The 11,320-nt window shown below is 33.8% G+C and overlaps 1 protein-coding gene across 1 annotated transcript; it reads left to right on the forward strand.

Moving 5' to 3' along the window:
- Nucleotides 1-8,526: 8,526 nt before the first annotated feature.
- On the forward strand, nucleotides 8,527-10,409 carry LOC111700135 (adhesive plaque matrix protein-like). Its single transcript, XM_023470956.1, has 3 exons — nucleotides 8,527-8,530; nucleotides 8,660-9,457; nucleotides 9,514-10,409. The coding sequence occupies exons 1-3, from the start codon at nucleotides 8,527-8,529 to the stop codon at nucleotides 10,407-10,409; spliced, it is 1,698 nt and encodes a 565-aa protein (XP_023326724.1).
- The last annotated feature ends 911 nt before the right edge of the window (nucleotides 10,410-11,320 follow it).

Genomic DNA, 11,320 nt, shown 5'->3' on the forward strand with positions numbered 1-11,320 from the left:
GATATGCTCTGAATATAAATATTTGCATTATACCTTAATATAGTGAGTTAGAGATATACTCTGAATACAAATGGTTGCATTAAACCTTAATATAGTGAGTTGGAGATATACTCTGAATATAAATGGTTGCATTATACCTTAATATAGTGAGTTGGAGATATATTCTGAATACAAATGGTTGCATTATACCTTAATATAGTGAGTTGGAGATATGCTCTGAATACAAATGGTTGTGTTAATAATTGATAGATTCAGAGATCTTTAAGAGTCAGTTAGAGAATACTTGGAGAACCCTTTTGGAGTTTTGGCATCGTTAAATTATGTTGAGAGCATTTAGAAAGAATTTGAATATAAATCTCCTTGGATTCCATCCATAGAGAAAAGAATATATATCAGAGGGGAATTTACTAGAAAAAAAGTGTAAAAAGGCCATTTTGTTCTACTGTTTCCATACTGCAGGTGTACTTCACATATTTGTGCTATATAACCTTTTGGGCCCTGGAACATCATTTTATAGAAAAGTTTTCTTGAAAATTATTTGATTTTCTGTAAATCAATTCTCTGATAGCTTGTCATGCACACGTGAAAAAAAATCAATCTAAATTTTTTTTTGTTGATTAAAAAACATATCACTATTATTGTAGCCTGCAAGTAATCAAAGAGGGAAAGCCAATATTTAAGAACTATTCAAGATATCAACATATGGTCCAACTTTTTTGCACTAAAATTGAGGATGGTCATAAACTTAATATTTTAAATTCATTGTATACAGTTAGACCCATAAAACTCTGGAAGAGAAGAACGAAATCTAAATATGTTTTATGTTTGATGGGTTAGTTAAACTTGTAGCTTGAGTCTAAACACAGTTAAACAAACTGTTATACTTTGTGTAACCATAAAGATCAACGACTATTTAATTTACAAGATTCTGGTGCTCCCTAAAATATGTAACACCATTAATGAAAAAAACCACTGCAGACACTGTGTAAATGTTTTGAAAATAAAATCTAAAATTAATATTAAAAGAACCAAATGATGAAATGGGCTGGTTTCATAATTGAGTAATTGACCAATGATCATTTCACATAGACTCTATGCCTTTCACTTTACTAACGATGATTTTCCGTTATAAATTTAAATCAAATGATGTTTTTTAATCATCTAATTCATTTTATAAAGTTTATTTAACAGCTTTAAAAAATTCGAAATTGAAATGGATAGTCTAGGGAACATACTGTATTAATGTACTCTACTGCATATCATTTGTGAACATTTACATGATTTGTACACTTTGAACTCCCTTTCAGGCTGAAAGGGACTGAAAAAATTCATACCTTCATATATGCTTAATTCCCCTCTAATATATATTCTATTCTCTATGATTCCATCGATCTTATTCTCAGAAATGTTCTCTCTCAAAAATCACGGTCAAGAAGAATAATCTCCCAGATTTGTTGCTCTCTCCACTTACGCATATAGATCCAGAGACTATAGATATAGGGAGTAAATATATTTTTTTTAGTGTTTAAGCCAACATTTTGTTTTTATTGTAAAAATTAATAGGAGTTTCGTAAAAAAAGTCTCAATTTACTGTATAATTCACGCTTGAAAAAACTAACTTACAGCACTTTATAAAACATAGTCCTGTGGTACAGTTCAGACATACATCAAAAGAATTCATCAAATGTCGTATTCTTCACTTTCTGATAACGGAATGTTGCAGATATTTAGTTTTTCAATTAAATGATTATATCGAGCTCTTTAAAAGGTGTTACGTTAGATCCCCAGCGCAACTTCCCTAGTCACAACTTCCCCGAGGCATCTTCCCAAACAGAAATTTCCCCAACAACCAATTTCCCCAACAACAATTTCCCCAATCACTAATTTCCCCAACAGCAAATTCCCCAACAACAATTTCCCCATGCAGTAAAATAGCAACTTTTCCAACAACTATTTCCCCATGCAGTAAAGTATCAAATATTTCCGTTTTTAACATTATTCCAATGAACAAATGCGCAATTTTAAAATAAAAATTCGCAACTTTTTGAATGTGAAAAAATCAGTTGGATTAGAGTCGACAATGTTGGCAGTTTATACACTGTCCTCGAAGAAAGAGAAATGTTCTGGTGGATCCCAATAAGTATGAGTACAACCTACAATCAATGTCAAGGGAGTAGGGACAAATCTTAACATTCTGGAATTGTGTGGAGAAAAGCAAACAGTCAAAATGTGTAGCTACAGCCGTTGTGAAGGAGTCTGATAACATTATCATATCACTTTCTAACAACCATAATCATATTATAAACCATGCAAAGAGTGCAGCATCCGCCATTGAAAAATGCCATATTAGCATGCAATAGTATTAAGAATTTTACTGCATGGGGAAATTGGTGTTGGGGAAGTTGCTGTTGGGAAAAGTAGTGACTAGGGAAGTTAGTGTTGGGGAAATTAGCGGTTTGGGAAGTTACTGTTGGGGAAATTAGTGACTGGGGAAGTTAGTGTTGGGGAAATTAGCGGCTGGGGAAATTGCTATTGGGGAAGTTGTGACTGGGGAAATTGTGTTGGGGAAGTTGCGCTGGGAAAATGACCTAACACCCTTCCCGCATATTCATATGGCTATTTATTTATTTTCGCAAATAATGAGATTACCGTAAAATAGTAAAAAACCCATTGAAAAATTGTCAAGACGACATTTGATAAATTCTGTATGGCTCATTTAGGTTTTAACTGTAATTATTATATTTCTAAAGCACAAAAAATTGCAGACTACATATGTCTAAATTCCAAATTGAGTAGGTCGACTTTTATACGGTGAAACCCTGAATAACGAATACATTGGAAGAATTTATCAAATGACCCCTTGACAATTTTTCAATGAGTTTTCTTCTATATTACTTAATATTTGGTATTTGCGAAAATAAATAAATAACCATGAATATGCGGGAACAGTTTCATTTTATTAAAAAACTAAATATCTGCAACATTCCATTTTCAGAAAGTGAAGAATACGACATTTGATGAATTCTTTCAATGTATTCGTTATTAAAGGGACAGTAAAGGAAAAATAGAGCTAAAGTGATTAGCTTTCAGTCTATACCCCCTTTCTTTTTTCCTTTACTGTCCCTTTAAGGGTTTCACTGTAGCAAAACTCCAGACAAAGCGTGGTTCCCAAGCTCGTATTGTAGATACATAATAAGGTTGTTTTGCAGATCTGAAATGAACTGCACAAACACAGAGCTTCACAGCTTTCGATGGAACTTTGCAGAAAACCCAGTTTTCTTTTCTTTCCTCGTTGTCCTTGTGTTGTTCGGAGTTGTACTGAGATGGGCTCTCAGGAGCTACAACACCAGCTTGCCAGACATCAGCAAGAATATTGTCACCTTCCTCAATGCTTACATTGTGGAGTTCTTCTTCGGAATGCTGTTGGTTGTGGTGAGATTAAAATGCTATGAAAATATATTTCTTTTTCAAAATTAGGGTTTCCTTAACGTAATAGATTATTTACTTACGCGAAATTACGCGAAATTACGTGAAGTTACGCAAAATAATTTTTATTTTGTGTAATTTCGCAGAATTACGCGAAATTGGCGAAACTTAAATTTCGCGAAATTACGGAGTAATCGTAATTTCGAAAATTTCTACATCGTAATTTCGCGTAATTAGCGAAACTTTGATTTTGCCGTAATTTCGCTTTATTTCTACAAAAGTAATTTTGCGAAATGTTGCAATAATTACGCCTAAATAGCGAAACCTCCATACAAACCAACCTAGACAGGAGAACATTTTAACCTTCCAGGAGAATCTAAATACATCAGAGATTTTATGACAGGAATTAACAGAAAATAGTTCTTATTTATTTGTATAACTGTAATTCATTGTTCAAAAAAAGAGTATTGTTTATTTCCAATTCTTTAAAAAGTTTAAATACTCCTCCTTAGAAAAGCCGCCCCCCCCCCCTGATTAACGTAAAAGTTCGTTAATTAGATTGACCCTCACCACCACTTTGTCACTTGACATATAAACTAAACAGTTTGTTTGTTTTCAATCAAAATTTTCAATTTTCAATCCAAAAAAAATTAAACAATCAATTTTTTTTTTTTGTGGTTTTAACATCGATTTTGATGGTTATTACATTGTTAGAACTGACGAGGGTCAACCTAGACCAAAATATATTTCAATAAAATGTGGAACTAACATCTACTTTTTTTTACTCTACAGAGGTTTATTCCATCACCATAAACGAATTTTAAATCAAATTGAAAGTATTTAAATTATCCAATCAGATTGGAAATAGTTGTAGCGCATATCCTTACACAAATTTTCCCGCTATATTCATTTCTGAGAATTAATATGTACTTTACTAATTTCGGAATGGTTTCGTAATACGTAATTTCGCGTAATTACGACTTAATTACTCGAAACTAGACTTTCTTTCGTATACGTAATTAGCACCTAATTTCGCGTAATGCTTCACGGTAAGTGAAAGAAAGTGTTGCTCTTAATTACGCATAATTACGTGTAACGTAATTACGACTGGGAACCCTATTTAAAATCCAATTTTAGTAAGCTTTCCTATGGGTAGGCAACGAATTCTGTTAAAAATAGCAGTATTTAAAAACCTTGCGGAAGATTTTTAACAATAGTTAACCCTATCCCAATTGGGCTATTTTTGTCTAATATAGATGGGGGGGTGAGGGTTTCCACATCATCCCCCCCCCCCTAAGATGTTACCCTTAGAGTTGAAAAAGAGGGTAGAGTGACGGCTAATTTAAGAAAATGTACCTCTAACTTTATAATAGTTGGGGTGCTAGGTAGGGGTTAAGAAAGGTTTTAAAAGTGTACGTCGGAAAAAAGTTAAATTTTGACTTATAAACAAATATTGATATGTGACACATGTGATTTATCCATTTTAAATGGCTAAACAAATAAATAAATTTTAGATATGTAGCTTTATCAATACAAAAGTAATTCTAGATTTTGGACCACCCTCCACCCTACCTTCTATGCTTAAAACAAAATGTTTGTTAAATTTGTTTAAAAATGTTTTAAAAGTAAAAAATTTTGAGCGTTCTAGTGTAAAGGGGGGGGGACAAAGGGAAACTTTAAAAAGAACGGGATGAAAGTTTATTGAAGAACAAATAGAGATTCATGTTAGACATACACAATTTTTAATGATGTATAATTACTGAGTTTGAGTTTAAAACCGATGTTCAAAATCATCGGTTTTAGTGGTTACGTTTTAAGAATTGATTCTTTTTAATTTTATAAATAACAACGACATTAAATGTAAACAAATTCTTTAGTAAACTAATTAGATGTTTAGGAACATATTTTTGAATTAAAATGTTCTCAATAAATCAATGTTGAAGCAGTTATTTATTGGTAATCATATTGAATTTATCATTCTTTACAAATTTGTTCGTAGATTTCTTCAAATTCTTTGAATGTCGTCTTTTTAATAAAAATTGCAGGAAATCTACAGAATATATGTCTGTGAACACTGAAACATGACAGAAGCTAATTACTGAATAAAATTAGTTCTTTTCGATGATAGGAGTTAATTTTTACATTCTCAATCTGATCTATATACAACTGATTAATTTACTGTCGTCTTTTTGTTACATTTTTCGTCGCGTCATTGAATAATTTTTAAAACCCGATTCTCAAAATTATTCCTCCAAAAGGGACAATCTAAGAAGATTTTAAAGATTGAATTTGCACTCTAGCTGAACAAATATGCGCTTCATCAACGTCTGATAGGTCTTAAATGAATACTAAAAAATTACTATACAATACTACTTTCTCAGTTCAACCATCAAACAGTGCCGTTCACTCCCTTGAACGCTAAGCTTGTTATCTAAATATTTAAATTTTGTATACCATTTCTTTTATTTTCCCCCGTTTAGAATTATTAGAAGCATATAGCTACTTCATTGTTGTAAAGGGATTGAAAGCATAATTTCAAGTGACCCTTTATGCAAAGAAGGCAACCTTAATATGATTTTCTCTGAATTTCTACAGTTTAGAGAAAAAAATCATTGATATATCTTATTCATGCTTGATCAGACAATGCTTTAAAGGGTACCGTTGTAAATTGGGCTCTGCCGTCTTTGCATGGAGAGTCACTTAAATTGCGCGAACAGTCCCTTTTAAATGAAGCAAATAATGTTTATTTCTAACAATTATTTCAGTCATCTTACTTTGCATGGCGTAGCATGATATCAACATTACCAATCTACCTTGTTTTGAGCATAAGATATGCATACTGTTTCTTTGGATGGGTAGCAGTTACAGGATATCTTCTTATGACTATTTGCAAGTTACTTCTTATTCACCAGGTAAAATCTCTTGGAGGATCTGAAGTGGTTTGGTCTGATTTAGACTTATTACGACCATTTAACTTCAATAAATCAATCAATCAATCAATCAATTAATCAAATATATGTATTTGAACAAACTACAGTAAACAGTTAAGACAGCATTTTTGAATGAGATATTATGACATACATATATAAGATGGGGTTTTGGTTAAATAAAGTAGGATGTATGTTTAAGGGGCAGCAACCAATTATAGACGTCAAGGCTGTCTAAAATTTGAAAAAAGACTTGAATTATGGCCACAAATTCTGTTTTTCCCTATAACTTTGTAGTAAACCCATGAATTTTGTTGTATCAAGTAAATTGAGTTGGAAATATCAAAGGTTTACACGATAAGGTTGCAACAATATAGGAATTAGAAAACTCAGTTCCTTTCAGAGCTGTCTAGCCTGGTTCATTTATACTGTCTATAGATATCAGTAAACGTTGTTTAAATAAATGTTATCCATGTTAACTTTTTATTTAGAATGACTGGTTCACGTCCTTTGATGAAGAAGGTGTAGCAAACAAGAGCATTGCACTTATCTGTTTATTCTACTTCATCGTCTTATCTACTTTATTCGGGTCAGCTATTTCAGTTGGAGGTAAGATAACCTTGCTACAAAAAAATGTCTGGAAGACATAATTTGACCGGGTCAAATACATTTAAACACATTTCTGACAATTTATCCTAATTTAACATTTTTTATATGCAATAAAAAATTGTTTATTTTGCAAGAAAAAAAGAAATTCTAGAGAAAGTATCCAAGAACTTCCATGGAAACTTGTTTTAAAACTTGATAACAGAAATTCGGAACAAAAATCATGTGAATTCTTAAGATTTAATTAAATTTTAAGGAATACGTTGAGAGTAATGAATAAGCAAAATGCCTAAAAAGCCAGAAAAATTCCAACGAAATTTTTCCTGAATTGGCCCTTAAAAGTGGTATAGTAAAGTGACCACAAACCACATAAAGGAAAAACTAGCAAATCCATTAAAAAAACTAACATAACTCTTCATTTTCAGAGGTGTCACAAGCAATTGATTCATATGGCACTAAATGCAGTCAAACCACTCACTTTGACCACCTAAGTCTATCCAATGGTTTCTTTTTAATTATGAGCTTTGCAGTTTTTATTTTAGCCAATTTGTACATAAAATGTTACATGAACCAGGAAAACTGTCAAGGGTTCAGGGCTTTCTTTTGTAATGAATTGCCTTCTTTCAAAACAGTGACTGTAGGAGCCTTGACTGTCGTAGTGCTTGGATTTTTATGGTTTTCCCTTTGGATCATGGATGAAAACGTTTCAGCATCTCTGCAAGTCATTGCAATTTATGCTGCCCTGTGCCCTTGTATTGCCCTCATCCTTATTGTGATAAAAGACCGGGAATTTACTCATCCTTTTTTGGTCGGACAACTTAAAAGAGTTTTGCAAATTCTTGGCCTGAAATCTCAAAGTGTAGTTCCTGAGAATACAAACATGGGCATAATGGAGATCAATCCACACAATGTTGGACCCACTCTTGGCTCTACCAGGATATATGATGACGGGGGGATCTATGTAGGTATCAAAATCAACCAAAGAAATTACTTTTCGTTGACATTAATCAAATATTTTTCAATCTAGGCTTCATGGCAATTCGCGCCCATCTTCTGTTTCAACTTTTAATTGCTACTTAATCTATCGCAAGAAAAAGATAAAATAATTTTAAATTTTTTTCAAGGAATTTCAAAATTTATAGAAAATTTATTAAATTTGAAGACGCCTTTTTGTAATTCTGAGCATCCATAAACCTTCCCTGGGGTTTTTGAGAGCCTACACAAATGTTGGGGCAAATATTCAGCCGTTTTGACGTTTATTGGATACAAACAGTCAAACAAACATACACCCGCCCTTAGACGCAAGTATATATATCGAAGGTGTCATAAAATTGTCGTGAATGATTGTGTTGTTCAGAAAGATAAATTTTAACGATCAAACAACTGGGAGCTGAAAAGTCGATTGTATTTTTAAAATTAACAAAAAAGATCTTGAAAAAGCTGTCATTTTATTTTTAAATCAGAAATACCTCAGAGGAAGTTTGATTTTGGGTGGCGGAAACACAATGCACATAATCCTTAGCTGCAGATGTGTATTAATATCATTTCTTGAGAACTGTGTTTAACAATGTGTATTTCAAAATCTACAGGGACAAGGTTGGAGGAAGAAAACTTCATGAAGCCTCCCCCAACCCCCTCTTATAGATTTCTTTAACATTTTACAACTTGATCTTCTTGATTTAATTTCTGTTTATTTAAAGGTCCTCCCTCTACCTCAACTTTTCCTCCAGTTGCTCAACCTTCCTCAACTCTTCTGCAAAGAGAGGCACCACTCTCAAACCCTCCACAAGCTAAATTATCTTCTTATTTTTATCCACCAGTAGAAGATCATTCCTTCTCGATTCATTCAGTAGGAGTACCTTCCCTAACCTTTCCACAAGAAAAAGCATCATCAACTCTTACTCCTGTAGAAGTACACGTTTCTGCTCATCCTGCAGAAGAAGTATCCCCCTCTACTCGTCCTTCAGAAGAAGAAACCCCCTCTACTCGTCCTTCAGAAGAAGTCGTCCTTCAGAAGAAGAAACCCCCTCTACTCGTCCTTCAGAAGAAGTATCCCCCTCTACTCGTCCTTCAGAAGAAGAAACCCCCTCTACTCGTCCTTCAGAAGAAGAAACCCCCTCTACTTGTCCTTCAGAAGAAATATCCCCCTCTACTCGTCCTTCAGAAGAAGAAACTCCCTCTACTCGTCCTTCAGAAGAAAAATCCCCCTCTACTCATCCTTCAGAAGAAGTATCTCCCTCTTCTCGTCCTTCAACAGAATTATTTCCCTCTACTAGTCCTTCAGAAGAAGAATCCCCCTCTACTTGTCCTTCAGAAGAAGTATCTCCCTATAATCGTCCTTCAGAAGAAGTATCCCCCTTTACTTGTCCTTCAGAAAAAGAACTCCCCTCTACTTATTCTTCAGAAGAAGTATTTCCCTCTACTTGCCCTTGAGAAGACGTATCCTCCTCTAGTCTTCCTTCAGAAGAAGAACACCCCTCTACTTGTCCTTCAGAAGAGTAATCTCCCTCTAATCGTCCTTTAGATTAAGTATTTCCCTCTGCTTGTCCTTCAGAAGAAGTACTCCCCTCTACTCATTCTTCAGAAGAAGTATTTCCCTTTGCTTGTCCTTCAGAAGAAGAACCCCTCTCTACTCTTTCTTCAGGAGCAGTATCCCTCTATTATAAGAAGTATTCCCCCTTTACTTGTCCTTCAGAAGAAGCATCACCCTCTACTTGTCCTTCAGAAGAAGAAACCCCCTCTACTCGTCCTTCAGAAGAAGAAACCCCCTCTACTCGTCCTTTAGAAGAAATATCCCCCTCTACTCATCCTTCAGAAGAAGTTTCCCCTCTACTCGTCCATCAACAGAAGTATCTCCCTCTACTCGTCCTTCAGAAGAAGAAACACCCTCTACTCGTCCTTCAACAGAAGTATCTTCCTCTACTCGTCCTTCACAAGAAGAAACACCCTCTACTAGTCATTCAAAAGAATTATTTCCTCTACGAGTCATTCAGAAGAAGAATCCCCCTCTACTTGTCCTTCAGAAAAAGTATCCCCCTTTACTCGTCCTTCAGAAGAAGTATCCCCCTTTACTCGTCCTTCAGAAGAAATATCCCCTTTACTCGTCCTTCAGAAGAAGTACTCCAGCTCTACTTGTCCTTCAGAAGAAGTACTCCAGCTCTACTCGTCCTTCTGAAGAAGTACTCTCCCTCTGCTTGTCCTTTGAAAGAAGTATTCCCCTATACTCTATATTCAGAAGAAGTACTCTCCTTTACTCATCCTTCAGAAGAAGAACTCTCTTCTACTCTTCCTGTAAAAGAAGTGTTTCAGTCTACTATTCCTTTAGTAAAAATACCTTCTTCAACTCATCTTTTAGTATTGGCACTGGTGGCCTTTTATAAGTATCTACGATCTACCACATTTTTAGGCAACTATGCAGAGTTTGTCGCAAAGACTCAATATCAGTCTTAACACATTGCTGGCTGTCTTAGAAGAGGATTTTTGCCAGAGGTGCATGCAGACAAATTTCTGTATACACCCGATTTTTAGTGTAACAAATGCCACATTTCCTCTATATATATGCAGGGTTACCCATACAGGATGAGACAGTAAAGATGACTTGAAACTCTTGAAACATAATGATTCAAAGTTAGAATAAGGTCTTCTGCCTGAAGTGTGGCCTTGAAATGTATTATTTGAGGATTTTACAAAAAAAAGGAGTTTTTACTTGCAGGGAATCGTGAATACAAGGAAAGAGGCAGTAAATTCCGTCTCATCCTTTGTGGTTAACCCTGTATATCTATCTGTCTACCTATTTTATATACATGTTTAGTACATATCTGCATAAATGTATTCTATGTAAAATAAAGATTATAAATAAATTAGAATCCTAAATAACACAAAAAGATTGATATCCAACTAGAAATTAGAATTTTAAATAACAGAATTGGAGAGAGGTCCAACTAGAAATTAGAATCCTTAATAACAGAATTAGAGAGAGGTTCAACTAGAAATTATAATCCTAAATAACACAATTAGAGAGAGGTCCAACTAGAAATTAGAATTCTAAATAACACAAATAACACACTTCAAAAAAGTTCAAATGAACTTTAAAAATAGTTACAATTAACATGGGAATTTTTGACTACTTCTTCACGACCTTTGATATATGCATTTTTTGATTTTTTAAAATACACATCAGGTTATTAAAAATGTTGCAAAAAGTTTTACTAAAATTGCATGATCAAGTGCTTTTCTAAAATGTATATATTTTTAGTTTTTGGACATTTTTTTGCAAGCACTTTTACTATTTAACTGGATTTTGCAAAACAAATTTCAATAAATGCAAATTTGCAATTTTTCTTTTTGCAGATTCTAAAATA

This window comes from Eurytemora carolleeae, unplaced genomic scaffold (genome assembly GCF_000591075.1).
Source record: "Eurytemora carolleeae unplaced genomic scaffold, Eaff_2.0 scaffold370, whole genome shotgun sequence".
NCBI lineage: Eukaryota > Metazoa > Arthropoda > Copepoda > Calanoida > Temoridae > Eurytemora > Eurytemora carolleeae.

What these genes read in the sequence shown, in the direction of transcription:
- LOC111700135 (XM_023470956.1), top strand. An exon ending in TCTACTTGTCCTTCAGAAGA is followed by an intron (nt 9,458 to 9,513) that starts GTAATCTCCCTC and finishes CTTGTCCTTCAG; the next exon opens with AAGAAGTACTCCCCTCTACT.